Source organism: Gnatocerus cornutus, chromosome 5 (assembly GCF_029298725.1).
Source record: "Gnatocerus cornutus isolate USDA-ARS CGAHR chromosome 5, icGnaCorn1.1, whole genome shotgun sequence".
NCBI classification, from domain to species: domain Eukaryota; kingdom Metazoa; phylum Arthropoda; class Insecta; order Coleoptera; family Tenebrionidae; genus Gnatocerus; species Gnatocerus cornutus.
The window spans coordinates 17,591,329-17,608,531 of record NC_142237.1 but is presented as its reverse complement, the minus strand read 5'-3'; the positions used below and the strand labels follow the sequence as shown (position 1 = coordinate 17,608,531).

At 36.0% G+C, this 17,203-nt stretch overlaps 1 protein-coding gene across 1 annotated transcript; it reads left to right on the top strand.

Moving 5' to 3' along the window:
• The first annotated feature begins 100 nt into the window (after positions 1–100).
• Positions 101–5,906, top strand: Pex1 (peroxisomal biogenesis factor 1). Its single transcript, XM_088035293.1, has 14 exons — positions 101–369; positions 423–638; positions 686–800; positions 850–1,746; positions 1,794–2,058; positions 2,111–2,273; positions 2,319–2,469; positions 2,521–2,702; positions 2,751–2,950; positions 3,007–3,066; positions 4,227–4,413; positions 4,460–4,627; positions 5,627–5,736; positions 5,781–5,906. Exons 1-14 carry the CDS (start codon positions 280–282, stop codon positions 5,845–5,847), a joined length of 2,871 nt encoding a protein of 956 aa, XP_087891419.1. The 5' UTR covers positions 101–279; the 3' UTR covers positions 5,848–5,906.
• The last annotated feature ends 11,297 nt before the right edge of the window (positions 5,907–17,203 follow it).

Genomic DNA, 17,203 nt, shown 5'->3' with positions numbered 1-17,203 from the left:
AAAATTAGTCGAATGGGATCGATTGATCTTAATTAATCTGTGACAGTTTTAAACACGTCACAGAATTGCTAATTTTGCCGAAAGAATGAAAATCAATGTTGTGTAGCTGGTGCCACCTATCGCATTCCAGGACACTAGATAATCGCTAAGTTTTGTAGGTTTTCCAGCACATTTTCGAACATTTTCCCAAGAAAATCTGTGCGATGGGCTAACTTCCAACTGCCGTGTCACCTCGACTACTCCTCGTTCAAGTAATTAAACTTATATGGAAGACTTAAAATGTTCGAAGATTTGCTTACTGTCAAATATCTAACCTCAAAAGACTCTATTTGTACTTTATCCCTTAAGAATTTTAAGCATTTGCAAAGTGTGAGTAGTCCCGTAGATGTCAGAACGTTAACTTTATGTTTCTTCATTTAAAGAATGTTGTCAGGCTGCTTTATGATAACGAAAAGGCTTATGTCACGGTGGCCCCCTTTGGGGCTCTTGATGACCAAAGTTTTGGTATAAATTCATTGTATGCGAAGGCGCTAGGACTCGAAGAGAACACTTTAGTTGCCATATCTGAAGTCACTAAAGTTCCAACTATACAGAGTGTCACAATTACAACTTTAGATGAGAATGATCATTTAGTTTTGGTAATTTTTTTTTACTTTTTACTCAGGAATTAATTGTATAACTTTAGGAATCATTGGCGGAGACTGTTCAATCCACGCTTCTTAATCAAATCAGGGTTTTATATGAGGGACAAAAATTTGTGATCTGGATAGGCAAAAACATCTATGTTACTGTCTCAGTTTGTATGTAATTGATTTTACAACGTCATTTTGTTACTAAGCTGCGTTGTAGGTACGATAAAACCGATTTCTCCGGGTAAAATCGATAATCTAACTGAAGTTGTTATAAAACCGCCGGAAAAAGACTGCAGAATAAAAGAAAATCCGGAAAAAAACAGCAAAACTAAAAGTTCTGAAAGTAGTACTGTTACATTTGACTTTTTGGAAGAGTACATGAACCACAGAGAGAAACTAGTTCGAAGAATTGTTCCTTTTACTGATTTGAGCGAAGATCTTGGATCGTTTTGTCAACCTTTTAATGTTTTTATTCCCACCGCTACTAATCACGTCAATGACGCAACGAACAAACTTGAGGTTTTTATAATGAAACTTTTGACCACAGAAAACGAAAAAGCAGTTTATGTTCATCTGTACGTACTTGACGATCTTGTACCCAACTTGAGACTAAATAGTGTTTGTTTAGAGAATATTTTCATAAGTCCTGCACTTTTGAACTATTTTAATTGTGATATAGGTACTAGAGTAGTTCTAGAGCCTCACACTGGACCTTATTTTGATGTCAACGAGGTGGAAATTCACACTAAAAAAAACTACGCTCTTGATGTTGCTCAAACTTTTCAACAATTTTTAGCAGATAATTGTAAAAACCAAAAATTTGTGCTCAGTTCTGATGTCGTTCTGGACGTTACCAGTAAATTTAGATGTTTTCTAAGATTTCAACCTCCGCAGGCTCATTTCTGCATTGTAAATTCTGACTTTGTAAGAACTTGCAAACTGGTGGTTGTAAATGAAACTGTACCCGAGCGAGAACCTGTGGAAAAAAGCGAATTTTCGGTGGATAAATACACAACAGACATCGCGAATTACCAGGATATTATCGATAAATGTTTGTTTTTGTTTGCTTACAATACCAAAATTTTCCGGAAAATGTATAACATTTTGGTGACAGGTATTTGCACTTTTTGTTGTTTTTTTCGATTATAAATCATATTTCAGGGAAGATCGGAACTGGCAAAACCACTCTTTTAAAAATGATTGGGAATCTTATCACTTCGTTCCCTTATTTCATTTATTCGAAAAAAATTAGTTGTAAATCGATCAAAGGAAAAACCGTGGAGTCGTTACATAAATTATTTACAACGACATTTTTTGATTTGATTCACCATCAGCCTTCCGTTTTGATCTTGGATGATCTGGAGGTTTTATGCGAAAATGTTAATGAAGGAGATGCTCTGGCACAACAAGCTGTGTATTTTAACAGGTACTATAAAGGATATTCATTGAAGTTCTAGGGAACAAATTTTTACTGTTAGGGTAAGCGAGATGTTGGAAGGTCTGTTTCAAAACTTTTGCGAACATAACGCGATTGGAATTTTGGCGACTGCAGAATCCACTTCTAAATTAAACAAGAATATTTACGCGACAAGAGGCAACCATCTGTTTAAAAATGTGCACGAGATTAAACAATTGACTAGAGTAAGTGGAATTTGTGCCGTTGGAAAATTCAATTTTTCTTTATAGATAGACAGATTGAAACTATTGGAATTTTTGTTTCGCGACTACGAACTTGATGATGTTGCTTTAACAAAAATTGCAGAAAAAACTGAGAGTTTCGTCATGCAAGATATTGTTGATCTGGCCAATAAGACCTTGTTTGAGTCTTATCAAGAGGGTAAATTCTCGGGGGACACTTTTTGCACCTTTTTATTTTGTCCGATTTTAGACCCCGACCAAACTATCATGAAAATCACCTGTGAGCATTTCAACACGGCTCTAAAAACCGTCACCGAAACCTCACTATCCAACATTAATTTACATCCACCTGGTGACAAAGATCTTGACGATATCGGCGGTCTCTCGGAAGCTAAAAAAATTCTACGCGAAACAATGCTGTGGCCCTCTAAAGTAGGTCAGATTTTCTACTTTGCAACTGTAAAATCGCAGTGTTTTTAGTATCCTGAATTGTTCAACGATGCACCCCTTCGTTTACCGTCTGGGTTGCTCCTTTATGGTCCTCCTGGTACTGGAAAGACTTTATTGGCAGGAGCAGCTGCCAAACATTGTGGTCTTCGCTTAATTTCCATAAAGGGACCGGAACTTTTATCCAAGTATATTGGAGCGAGCGAGCAAGCTGTTCGAGATGTTTTTCAAAGGTGAGAACCGGGAAGAGTGAGTGTGTAATTGGCGATTTATTTCTTCCTGTTTGTAGAGCACAAAGCGCCAAACCTTGCATATTGTTCTTCGACGAGTTCGACAGCTTGGCTCCCAGGTGAGTGCCGCGAACTTGCATGCGGACGTTGGATATTTTGTAATTACTTTAGAAATAAAAAAGGCCGTTTTTCGAGGATTTGGTGATCATTCATTTTTAAGTTAATTTGAATTTTCTAATTAACACGTTGAAATACAGGGTGTCCCAGAACGCGCGCCCCAGAGAGCAAGGGAGGGTGCCGACAGCAATGCAGATGGTAAATTTCAAAACAAAAATTGACTAAGTTTAATAGTATTCGAGAACTGATAAAAAGTTATCAACCAATCCCAAAAGCTTATTCGCGAAGTGGAGTAAATGGCCATCCCAATTTCCTAGGCAACGAGAGTCTAATGTTTAATTGACCAATGGATGATAGTATGTGTCCATAGTTACCAATTTTCAAATTCTGTTCAGCTTTGGGATTGGCTACAGTTTTTTTGTCTTATCTCGGTTATTTTTTGAGTTAAAAAATTATGGTTTCAATATTTTGGTTTAGAATTGTTGCCTCCATAAGCCGTTTCTTTCTGGGGCGCGAGTTCTGGGACACCTGTATATGGATGGCATGTATGACTTAATTTCAAAAATACAGTAGAACCTCGATTATCCGGACTAATTGTTGCAGAGGTGATCCGGATAATCGATAATCCGCTTAATAGAATATATGAAAAAACAAAAAATAATGCAAAACTAGGATTATTATAAAAGTTAAACATGTAAACACAAATATTAGATAAGTTTTTTTTTTTGAATACCTTGTAATTGTTTGATAGGTACAATTTTTCTTCTTAATGGCGGCCAAGTCTCGAATTCGCGCAATACCAAGAAACTCTTTGGCACGCATTTTTTATTGGCGTCAGACCAGTAATCTAAAGAGATAACAGAAAACCTTTCGCCACGTGTTCTTTTTTAAATCGGTGATCCGGATAATAGAGGTCTGAATAATCAAGTAACTTGTACCTAATAATTTAGCTGCAAAATTTAATTTCTTTTATCACGACTTTTTTATCATTATTGACTTTAAATGGTGCGTAAAAATATGAAATAATTTGATTTGGTTATACGACAGATTCCCGGACGTTTTGTTTGATTATTGAGTTTGGATTTCCGACTTTGTAATAAAAAATTGCACGCTGTTAAATCGCTACCAGATGCAAATCTTTCTTTTTGGCGTTTTTCTCCAGGAGGGGCCACGACAACACAGGAGTCACCGACCGTGTCGTGAATCAATTGTTAACCCAACTCGACGGCATCGAATCCCTCTCTGGCGTCTTTGTGTTGGCGGCCACATCACGTCCGGATCTCCTTGATCCGGCTCTTTTGCGTCCTGGTCGTCTGGACATTCACATTCACTGTCCTTTACCTGATGAGGTGGTACCATTGAGTTTTTAATGTTTAAATTTAAGTTTCGATTTAGATCTCCAGACTGGACATCTTGAAAGTGTTGTCCAACCGCCTTAAGTTGTCGCCCGACGTGGATTTGGCTCAACTGGCCGTTGCGAGTGAGGGTTTTTCTGGTGCGGATCTTCAAGCAGTTCTCTATAGCGCTCAATTGGATTCAGTGAAAGCCATCCTCGAAGACGAGGTAAGCAATTCCGCCCGAAACCGTTTTCTTGGGCTTTATTGGACAAGTTAGTGAGATAGGAGTCTTGGTTTGCCGCTAACTACTCTAGGCACATTACACGATAACAATATCATTCGGATTATACAGCGCTAGGTAGTATCTTGATTGCTTTATAATGAGAAGCAAGTATTGAGCCTGCCGGCACAGTCGTTTCCTTATTGACGTCACTTCCGTTGATTCCTTCTGAAGAGGTATCGCGTAAAAACCGTGTCATCAATCGATCATTGACAATGGATATCGCTAAGAGTCAAAACCAATAAAAGAAAGTACACAAATGAAAAGAAAATCGGAAATGATATTTCGTGGCTCAAAACTTAATTCCGTTAATGAAGACGGCTAATGACTGAGGCAATTATTGCTCTAATAGATGTCGCCCCCTCGCGTTGTTTTAAGAGCGCCACATTCTGACAAATACGCATTTTAAAGGGAATCCCGCGTGCGTTTTGCACTCTTAATTAAATATAACTAGCACAAGTGCACAGGGGAGCGTACGAAAATTCTACGTAGAGACACGTGGATAAAACCACTTTGTGCGATTATTTTCCTGCTAATTTATCTTGGAGGTTTTCCTCCTGGTAACTAATGCCCAAACAATGATTCCTCTAATAGATGTCGTTTTGGTTTTCCAAGAACCAGTTTAACGGGGAATCCCACCAGTGCGTTCAGCACCCTCATAATTACAATATTTGATTCGAGTTCGTTTGTTCCGGCTGTTTTAATTTCAATATGGGATCGCAATTAACGCCTGTTAAATACATGCTTATATTTCGCTTAATTTAATTTGTGTGTGTATTGAATGAGCTTTGATTGTTAATTTTACCTTCACTTAGCCTCGTTGCCTCATTGTTGACACCATATCGAATTTGTTGCTTTGAATTATTTTCAATGAGACTAATTAATCATTTTCTGTTTTATATTATTTGTGGGGCACGTTGAGAACAAATCATTTCTACTTTACAGGCGAACATGGAAGAATTTCAACAGGAGATTCAGCAAGTTCAGTTGTTGGAAGCCTTAGAAAACACGAGGCCATCTTTAACCAAAGCGGAACGAATGAAATATGAACAAATGTAAGAAGAGTATGTTTATTGTTGATTTTAACACTTTCTTGCAGATATCGTAAGTTTGAAGGGGGCGGCAGCGGCGGTTTTGCCCCCGGGAGCAGGGCTACTTTGGCATAATAATGTTAAGTTTAGAATGTTGTTTTTATTTTTGTTTTAAGTAAACAGGGTTGCAAGAAGACGTGTTTTTTTGTCTTAAATAATGATAGAATTTTATTGCCGCGCCGATTTATTTTACCGCCGACATTATGCTAAAGCGATTGTAAACGGAACGCGCCTTTCAATATGCTTCAATATACGCATTGGTTTACAAGTTAAATAGACCAAAAAATATGAAAAACCTCGTTTTGCCGCGTCTTCGAATTTCCTCAACAAGCAAAATCGTTCTTGTATATTCGTCTGAATAGGACGTATATAGACAAGATCATAATCCTTAATAACTTAAACAAATTACGCCGTCGCATGGACGCATGGATAAATTACAAAGTGTGGATTAAATTTCAATAAATCTTTCGTCTGAAGTTCAATTTATGTTATGCGTTTACATTTTCCGCACCCTAACTCTGAATGGATTCGAATAAACTATTATAAAAGATACACAAATACCCTTTGCTTGTACGCGCAAAGACTCACAAAGGGATTCTTTGACGAGGACGAAACCATTTCAATAGTTACCGTAAATTTAATGCCAATTTCTTCGGATAATTACAAAGAGAAACTCGGAAAAACTGATGCAAGTCGCGAAAGCAATAATAAATACACAGATGCTATTGAGTGTTTGTACACCAAATATAGCTTTGTAATGAAAAGAAAGCACCATCTGAAAAGCGATAATTGAATTTGATGAATTGGACATTCTGGAGGACTTCAGTCAACAATGGACCGCAATGGCCTTTGTAGCAAACGCGATTCAGTTTAAACAATGACTATTACTCCAACGCTCAAATAATACCGCCAAGACATTATGTGTTTTAAATATGATCATTTCTTCCGCACCAAAAATCCAGTAATTTCGTAAAATAAGCGTGCAGGCGATGAACCTCCTTTGGCTGAAATATTATTGGTTAAATGAATTTAAAATGTCATGCGGAAACCCAATAATGTACAACCATGGCGCGTCGAAGTCCTTCAAGCGTAATAAATTACAATCATCACAGGAAAAATAGAAAAACTCGACGTCACAACGCCATCAAAATTAGTGCAAATTGGCAGAAAATACAGACCGGCCTCTCTCTCATTTGCAATACTCATCATAACAACACGGCGACGAGAAAATTCGTTTTACGTCGTTCACGGTGGTTTAAAGAGGTATCAACTGAAACTGAAACGAGGTATCTACCACCAAATTGGCGTGATATCGCTCATTACCTCTCGAAATTAGACTGTGTTACAATACTGGCGGTACAATTGGCAATTTTGGAGGCAGAACAGTGATCGATCAATAGGCCTTCAATATGTCCAATCAGTCCACAGTTCAAGTTTTATTATTCAATGTAGTAAACATTTAAGTGAACAGGCGCCTCCGCCAAACGTTGTTTAGAATCCTGAAAAAGTCTGTTTGCATGCAACTTTAAAATTATGGCCCCAATTTAGTGCGAGTGCATGGATTGAAGCTGCCTTAAATGGAATCATGTAATTAAATTGATGAATATTCATGACGTTAGTTATGCTGCATTCATCTAACTTTTAAAAGAGTTTTAAAAAACTTAGCTTATAAAAGATTTTTCCCTTAAATTTTAATAAAGCGACGCGCGAGATTTGCAGACATTGAATTAGATGGTATTGAAGCAGCGCCCAATTGCCGCTTATATTTTTTCAGCCAACAATTTTTAAACTAATTGTGTGACGAGTGAATCTCAAACAGTTTCAGCGGAGAGAGGGTGTCATCAACGAGGTATTGTTCAAACGAAAGTGTTTCTCAAAATTGGACGCTCACTTTTAAATGCAGATTTGGTATTAATTGGGATGAAGCAGGATTTGTAGTAACTAGAGGTAATAACAAAACTGCTTCAACATTTTGATGATCTCTGTTCTCGCGCTTTATGAAGCAGTGTTAAAAATGTGTTTGCGAGAACATAAAACTTTTATAAATTCACTTTTAATTTTCTTATAACTGAGTTTGAGTATAATCGAGTTTGGCTTTTGAAGAAGTTTACAAGGAACGCTCATTCTTATTTGTGTTCATTTGTAACTGTGCATTTTTAAAAACGTATTCGTTAGCAGCATTGTTCGTCTGAAAAACGGTTTGCAAAGTTAACACAATAATGTAAGACCGAATTTTTTGTATTAAAACAAAAACTGTTGACCTATAAAATAATTTTAATACTGCAAATATCGCTTGAGGCGCTGGCGAAGTATTGGCACCTAACATAAATTTCCATCAACGACAATTTTCTGGATAACAATGTTAAGTTACACATGGACGAGTTCTAATCGCCTGCATGAAACAATTTAAGGAGAGGCGAAACAATTTCCTACCTCCCACGTTGTTTCACGGATGGTGTTCATCGAAATACGATCATCTAAAGCGACAAAGCGTTAACCCCCAAGGACAAAACAAAAGGGAAAAGGGAAATCTAGTTTTTGGCGCTGGAGAAGTTGTGTTTTCTTATTTTTTTTTGTTTTAGACATAATTTTTATCGTTATTAGTACTGCATGAAAAGAAAGTTGATTGAAGAAGAGAAAGGTCCATTTTTGGGAAAAGAGTTTTGATTCGTCGAGGGAGCTTTCGGCAGTGCATTCCTGTACCTCCGGGGAAGCCCGGTAGTTGGTTAGGAATTGGCATTTGGCTAATCCCTAATTGGGTGTTGGCAGCGATTGAAATGCTTGAAAAGCCGCCATCGTTAGAGTGTTTGGAAGAGAAAACTTCCATAAATTCATTTAGCGACATCCTCGAAACTCAATTAACAATCAGCGTCGATTGTATTAAACAAAGGGCTTGGAAAGAAGCGCGGTCTAAACACAAAAGGCATAAAAACCCACCAGATAACATTATATTCGCATTGTGGAGTGGCGTCGTGGCGCTGATATCGCACAGGTTCGTTCATTTCCGGGAGCTCGCTGCGGCAACACTGATAACTAGATATCGCCAGTATTCCAACATTTTATCTCAAGAAAGAATAAGAAAACGGCGCAGAATGGACCATTATGTTACGTATAGTAAATCCTATTATACAGTGGGCGTTATCACGGGAGGCAACCCGTATACTTTATCACTATCTTTCGCACGTGCGCCGCCCGCTATAAATTGCCGGCTCTTCGCCGCTCCCGGAGATAGCGCGCAGACACTGCCGAAATTAGCGCCCTACAAAGGGGGCACAACGCCCGGCGCCCGGCCAACACATAAACATCCTAATGTCACTTCTTTACTCATTTTATATTTTCGATTTATTGCCCAAGGCTTGTTTTCACCAAAGGGCGACCATGCTCGTAAACACCCTTATTAAACCTTTCAAACTTATTATTGCCACTTATCGGCGACATTTATCTGATGTTCTGCGGCATTGTCGAGGTGCTTTGGCTTTTTCATGTCTGAAAACAGTTCCATCTTAAAAGTACATTACCTGATGACGGAAACTCAATGTTGTACTTACTACCTACATTGGTACTTCACTTTTCTCATGTTTCCTTTAATTAAATTTCTCATCAAAACTTGACTAACGTGTTTACAGAAAAAGAAAAACAATATCGAAACGGGACTTTGTTTTCTTTCATTCAACCTAAACGAGACCCATTTTTCAGCACCCAACTCATACAGAATTTATTTTGGTAGCTAAGTTTGATCATTGGCAGTAACCGAAATTCAAATTTCGCGCCGCACTCGCCGCTTAGATTTTTACATTTTGGATCAAGTAGGTTCCGGCGCGAACATGGCCGTGTGAACAGTGAAAATTGTGTTTTATTGTGGTTGCTTTATGGTTTGTGAGTGCTTGTGCTGAGAACAGAGTCTAGAGCCTGTAAAAAGGCTTAAAGTGCTCAAAACGTGATATTTGAATAGACAAATACGAGTAGGAGCGATTAAGGTAAGTTTTTACGTTACCATTGTTACTAGAGTAGTGATTTTATGGAACTGTGTTGTTGATTTGAATACAATTGACATTTTGATATTTTTAATCTCACTGTGGATAAAAGTCTATACCAGGGCTGCGTTCATAAAAATCACTCGGTGTAAAATTTGTGTAAAATGTGACACAAAAGCGTTCATCAAGATGCGCAATGCTTTCTGTCACTCGACTTTGAGCGTTCATAAATACCACGCTAAGAACGCACAGAGTGCTCGAAAATCGCCGGACTCAAAAATCCGATGAAAAACGCTCCGCATGCACAATGTCTTGGCTTTCAAATGCACGTCAAATGTTTGTTGCCATAAATCATTGTTTCTTAACCTTTCAAGTCGCACCCCTTTGAACCTGAAAATAGGTCTCCGCACCCCGCTGAAAATTGTGCTTCATTTTTTTAGTTTAGAAAAATACATTTTTAAAAAAAATTTTGTTTATTAAAAAAATGTACATTTTATAATATCAACCAGCTTCTCCCGCACCAATGACTTTGGTCAAATTAGTAAATCGAAAAAGAAGCTCGAGATCTATCTACTGGCCAAATTTGAGATCGATCGGACAAATTAGGAAAAATGATTAGCAAATTTCGACTTTAGAAAAATCAAAGAACTTTTTCTTATGTAAAAAATCGCGAGAAAAACGATGGCGTAAACCGCATCTCAATATCTGAAATAGTTTCCGAGATATCGAGCACAAATTGTTTCGAACCTTCAAAAATTTGACCCTCTGGCGACAACCCAAAAATTCAAACGACCATAACTCAGTTATTTGTTGACGAAAATTGAAAATTCTCATGTTTTTGGATTCAGCGTGACATTCTGCGTAAAATGAGATCCAAATTTGTTAAGTTTGCTTAGTAAATAAACGAGGCAATGGCCAAAAACTGTTTTGAAAACGTCATTTGAGGGTGATTTTCAATCAATGTTTTCAAAATGAAAACGACGTTTAAAAGCTTTGAATTATACATCAATCGAAAGAGGAGCTCGAAATCTATCTACTGGCTAAATTTGAGATCGATCGGACAAATAGTTTACAAGCTATAGCCAAAAATAAGAAAAATGAAAAATTTTCATCGTTTGAGTCGGATTTTTTTTTCGCGAAAAATCGACTATCGAATTTTAAGCTTTTGAGAACATTTTCTAACGTAAAATGAGCCGAGAAAAAGAATGGCGCAAACCGCATCTCAATATCTCAAATAGTTTTTGAGATATTTAACCTTAAAAATTACGAAAAATGAGGAAAAATGAAAATCAACTTTCCGAAACTTTGATCGGCCATACCTCAGTTATTTGTTGTCGGATCTAAATTTAAATCTTAGATTTGGAATCTGCGGAAAATTCTGCGTACACTGATGTATAATAACTTAAGTTTACTCTTAAAAATTAGCGAGATATCGATATCAGAAACTTGGCATTGTTGTAGTCGTGAATTTTTGCGAAAATTTGCAAATTTCGACTTTAGAAAATTCAAAGAACTTTTTCTTATGTAAAAAATCGCGAGAAAAACGATGGCGTAAATCGCATCTCAATATCTGAAATAGTTTCCGAGATATCGAGCACAAATTGTTTCGAACCTTAAAAAATTTGGCCCTCTGGCGACAACCCAAAAATTCAAACGACCATAACTCAGTTATTTGTTGACGAAAATTGAAAGTTCTTATGTTTTTGGATTCAGCGTGACATTCTGCGTAAAATGATATCCAAATTTGTTGAGTTTGCTTAGTAAATAAACGAGGCAATGGTCAAAAACTGTTTTGAAAACGTCATTTGAGGGTGATTTTCAATCAATGTTTTCAAAATGAAAACGACGTTTAAACGCTTTAAATTATACATCAGTCGAAAGAGGAGCTTAAAATCTATCTACTGGCCAAATTTGAGATCGATCGGACAAATAGTTTACAAGTTATGGCCAAAAATAAAAAAAAAAGAAAAATTTTCATCGTTTGAGTTGGAATTTTTTTTCGCGAAAAATCGGCTATCGAATTTTGAGCGTTTGAGAACATTTTCTAATGTAAAATGAGCCGAGAAAAAGAATGGCGCAAACCGCATCTCAATATCTCAAATAGTTTTCGAGATATTTAACCTTAAAAATTACGAAAAATGAGGAAAAATGAAAATCAACTTTCCGAAACTTTGATCGGCCATACCTCAGTTATTTGTTGTCGGATCTAAATTTAAATCTTAGATTTGGAATCTGCGGAAAATTCTGCGTACACTGATATATAATAACTTAAGTTTACTCTTAAAAATTAACGAGATATCGATATCAGAAACTTGGCATTGTTTTAGTCGTGAATTTTTGCGAAAATTTGCAAATTTCGACTTTAGAAAAATCAAAGAACTTTTTCTTATGTAAAAAATCGCGAGAAAAACGATGGCGTAAACCGCATTTCAATATCTGAAATAGTTTCCGAGATATCGAACACAAATTGTTTCGAACCTTAAAAAATTTGGCCCTCTGGCGACAACCCAAAAATTCAAACGACCATAACTCAGTTATTTGTTGACGAAAATTGAAAATTCTCATGTTTTTGGATTCAGCGTGACATTCTGCGTAAAATGATATCCCAATTTGTTGAGTTTGCTAAGTAAATAAACGAGGCAATGGTCAAAAACTGTTTTGAAAACGTCATTTGAGGGTGATTTTCAATCAATGTTTTTAAAATGAAAACGACGTTTAAAAGCTTTGAATTATAGATCAGTCGAAAGAGGAGCGCGAAATCTATCTACTGGGTAAATTTGAGATCGATCGGACAAATAGTTTACAAGCTATAGCCAAAAATAAAAAAAATGAAAAATTTTCATCGTTTGAGTCGGATTTTTTTTTCGCGAAAAATCGACTATCGAATTTTAAGCTTTTGAGAACATTTTCTAACGTAAAATGAGCCGAGAAAAAGAATGGCGCAAACCGCATCTCAATATCTCAAATAGTTTTCGAGATATTTAACCTTAAAAATTACGAAAAATGAGGAAAAAAGAAAATCAACTTTCCTAAACTTTGATCGGCCATACCTCAGTTATTTGTTGTCGGATCTAAATTTAAATCTCAGATTTGGAATCTGCGGAAAATTCTGCGTACACTGATGTAAATAACTTAAGTTTACTCTAAAAAATTAGCGAGATATCGGAAAATCAGAAGTTTGGTATAGTTTTTGTTTTGTTTGAAAGGCTGTTTTGTGTAATCAAATTGTCAATTAGGCAACCTAACCTAGGTATTTGATTTTTTCACCAAAAAGTCACCATAGAGGACGTTGCCGGTTGTAAAGTGTTGGGAGAGTGGGTTGGTGGTTGTTTTTAAAAAAAAACGGGCTTTACATGAAATGCTTATTGTTGTCAATCTAACTTAATACTAAACAATTAAACAAACACCCAATTAACCAAAAGTACCGTTTAAGAATGGTTTAGATTTGCGAAAAATGCAAGTTTGAATAGTAATCGTAGAAAAAAATTAGGTATCTGTTTTTTGTTTATACTGTATTATTGGAACTTTTCGCACCTTTGATATATCAGTTGATTTATTATCGTAATTCGGGTTTGGATTTTTATTTATTCATTGTTTATAATCTTTATTGCACTTTTTATCTTTTCAGTTTTAGTTTTACTCATATAAATGATAACCCCGTGTAAATGAAAATTAGCTTGATTTACAACAGCATTTAAATCTTATTTGATTTAGTGGAGTGTCGCATGGGATACATATGCTTATTTCCATATTGCATTTATTGAATTGAGCAAAGCCGTATAAATGTCTGTTTAATCAACACGCAAACAAATTCCTTTTTACAGTTAGAGGTTCTAATTGAAAGTACCCACACATAAAAATCAATTTCATCTAGGGTTGACGATGAGGGGTAGGGCTACATTTGTGTATATACTTTGATGAGGGGGGAGTGACAAAGATTTTGAAATAAGGACGCAAGGGATGAAGGGACAAATAAAAAGTAATTGTATGCTGGCTAACTTAATCAGCATAGCGTGATTAAAATAAAACTGCTTAGGCATGATTTTTTAGATAAAAAAGGCAAAGATTTTCTTCTTTGGTCTCTTTGTGAAGCGCAACAAACAGGACAATTAACATACCCACAAAGGGAGTTTTTTTTTATTTTTTGGTACAGAATGTAAATTCGCTATCATGTATAGAGGAAAATATATGGATGAAGATGCGAATTGGCGCGTCATACCATAAAGCTCTCATTCAAGTCACGTGTGGGCCCAATCAGAGCACAAAAGCTCGCATTTGCACGTGATCTAGAGTGGCTGAAGCAAATACAACGCGAGATGTCGCACAGATCGAATGTATTCAGCATGAATATTCGGTGTTTAGCATTCACGCATTCATTGTTTGAAGATTGAAGATCTATTTGGTAATTGGGTTATTTACAATGCCAAGTGTAGAGACACGCTGCGAATGCTTAATAGCACCTCGACGAAAAAATCCATCATCGGTTTAATTTCCAACACGGGTTTCAGATAAATAGAAAATAGACCAAATATTTAACCATTTACTTAACAACAAACAAATTAAAAACCTCATTTCTCGACAATGCTGCAGTTAAATTAAAACTTGAAATTACTTCTGCATGATTAAAACCGGTAATTGTTGATGGAAAAATGTGATTAAATTCAGATTCATTTTATTGCGGTATTTGTTGGGTTTAATTCATGTTGACACAGACTGGGGATCCTGACAGATATTCTATTGTCCATTCGTAAAGAGGGAGGCGCAATGAGAGGCTTGGCGGCGATCTTGTTTACATCTGAAACGACGCAGCATTTCATGTGAAAAAAGTAACCAAACAAGATTTTAAACGTCTTAATCAACTTATAATAAGTTTTACATTGGTAGTGCTTTTAGTCTAATGTGTCCACTTTTTACATTTCTACAAATCATGGAAAATTTTGCACAGAATTTGATGATAAAATTTCTCCCAAAATCATACAAACTTTATCTCAACTGATTCGTGGAATTGAATGTTTAATATTTGTTTAAAATTAATAGATTCAAAACAAATAAACACTGGTTCGGCAAATTTGATTAACTCGTCCGTTATTTTTTGTGGGAAAATAAAAAGATCGATCTAAATTAATACATTTCTTTGGTCGATTTTGTTGGCTAGGGTTTGAAAATAAATGGCAAAGGGCAAGTAAATAAAAGGAAGCAAGTGGTCAGCTATGACACTACGTCATGTGATAGTCATCTTGTATTTCCTGAAGTTGACCAAAAGACGCTCATATATTCGTGACCGCCAAATGTTTATCTAAATAGAAAGCCTCCCGAAATGTGTGGAAATATGTGTTCACCGATACCGACAAAGATATTTCAGAATAAATATTTCCAGTCTATTTTAAATATTGTGAATTCGATTTCTATTTCGCGATTGTGTTCCCTCAATGTACTGAATTAAAGTAAAAATATGAATGAGCTTATCGATTCGCACCGAAATTATTAATGATAGCTTCTGTCACGCGTTAAGCCTTAACAATAAAACGATAAGTAGTAAATAAACTCAATAAACACAACGAATTACACTTTATCAACAAACAGATTTGTTCCAAAGGCGTCCATATGGTTTTATTGGACTGTTAAGTAACCCTTTTTCTATTTATTATTTGCAATGAAATAATCGCAGCTGGTTATTTTGAAGACGCTGTTATCGCGTTGTGACGCTTGACGTCCACTTCCAGAAAACGTTATTATCATCACTCTGTGGAGAGAACAAAATGAAGAATGTAATTTGAAATGAGTCCAAGTCTATTATATTTTCCCTTCAAAATGACTTTATCTTTTACAATGGAATATGGAAGCGGCGCTGTACACCGATTGTAAAGGGTTACAAGAAAAGCGGAAATCAGTGTAGAGACAGAAAAACGCGACAAAGGAAAGGCACTAGAGGAATGGAATAACGCAATAGCTGAGTGGTCTTTAGGGTGCATTCACTGGAGTTGCTAGCCAATTCGGGCACAATTCAACGAATCATCGCTGTTGTGTGGGACTGTTGTCGGGCTTTTATTCCAGGTTTCTCTAACAGGAGAAATAACAAAGTAAATGGGGAAAATTTTAAGAAGAAACAACGACAGAGTCAGATTTTGCCACTTTAATTATTCAGGATTATTTGAGATAATCTCGATATCAGATATTATTTTTCCAGATACGTGCTTCTCAATTGAAAGTAATTTAGCATCTCAATTCAGTAACGTTATTACCATGTGATAATGTGCCGTTGTATCCACTTTTGTTTCTATTTTCCACTCGGTTGCATTTAAAGGGTCCTTATTGCAGATGCGAACGAGCGTTCGATAGGGGTTGCGTAAAAATTAAAAAATAATATTTCGTTAAAAATTAAGAGCTCTTTGATTTTAAATGGGTAGCAAAATATTAAAAATTGTTTTTGCGAATTTTCCGTTGACTGATATTAAAAAGCATCGATGTTAACACGCAGTGCTATTATTTAACCGTTAAGTAAGCAAACAAGACATTGATAAGGGTTGTGGAGATATTAATTAGCAGTTGGAAGAAGTTAATCTCGGAAACTTTAGATAACAATATTAAACGATGTGTAATGTAATTATTCACATGATAATTAAACTGCCTTAAACGTATCAGAACATCATTAGAGGCGCTTACAAAATTTAATAAGGAAAACATTATCAGGCGAATAATCAGCGATGGTAATGGAGTACACTGGAAAACTTGAGCGAGATTTCTATTGCGCATTTGAAGGAAACTCGATGCTAAGACGGTTCTCATCTTATTAAAATGCTCACTGATTAGTAAAAAAGTGACCACCTACATTTGTGATTGTTAGTTAGTGACATGATCATATGAATTAATTTTCTCTGTTGGTAACAGTGTAGATAAAGCCGTGAAGCGCTCTTATATCTCTATGTTTCGGAACGAACAAGTGAATCCACTTAAACTTTTCAAAGTAACGGAGATTTATAGTTCATTTAGTTGGTAATTAAGTGTCATTTCCTAACAACGCCAACTTATAATTAGCATATGTAAACTTTGTACACTGTGTGTATCAGATGCTAAGAGCAAACAAAACTTTTTAATTGTTACAAATTGCCCAAGTTGTCTCAACTAAGTAATTAACTCAAACAGCGACTTCGAGGCGTAACCTTATCGCAACAATTTAAATACAGATCCTGAAACAATCTAGGAAAAAATACTCCTTTTATCATTGATTTTTCCGACAATATACACACGAACTCGACATGTGTGAAAATAATCCTATTTTATTTGTAACGACCGAATGCATCGGTACAAAGACTATATTCATTGGGAATCTCCAGCTCACATTGAAGAGATTCTATTATGTGACAGTGTATAAATGCACTGGGCAAGGAAAATGAAACACTGTCATGGAAAATCTGGGAGGATACTGTACCATTCACTTAATTTTGCTTAATTTATTT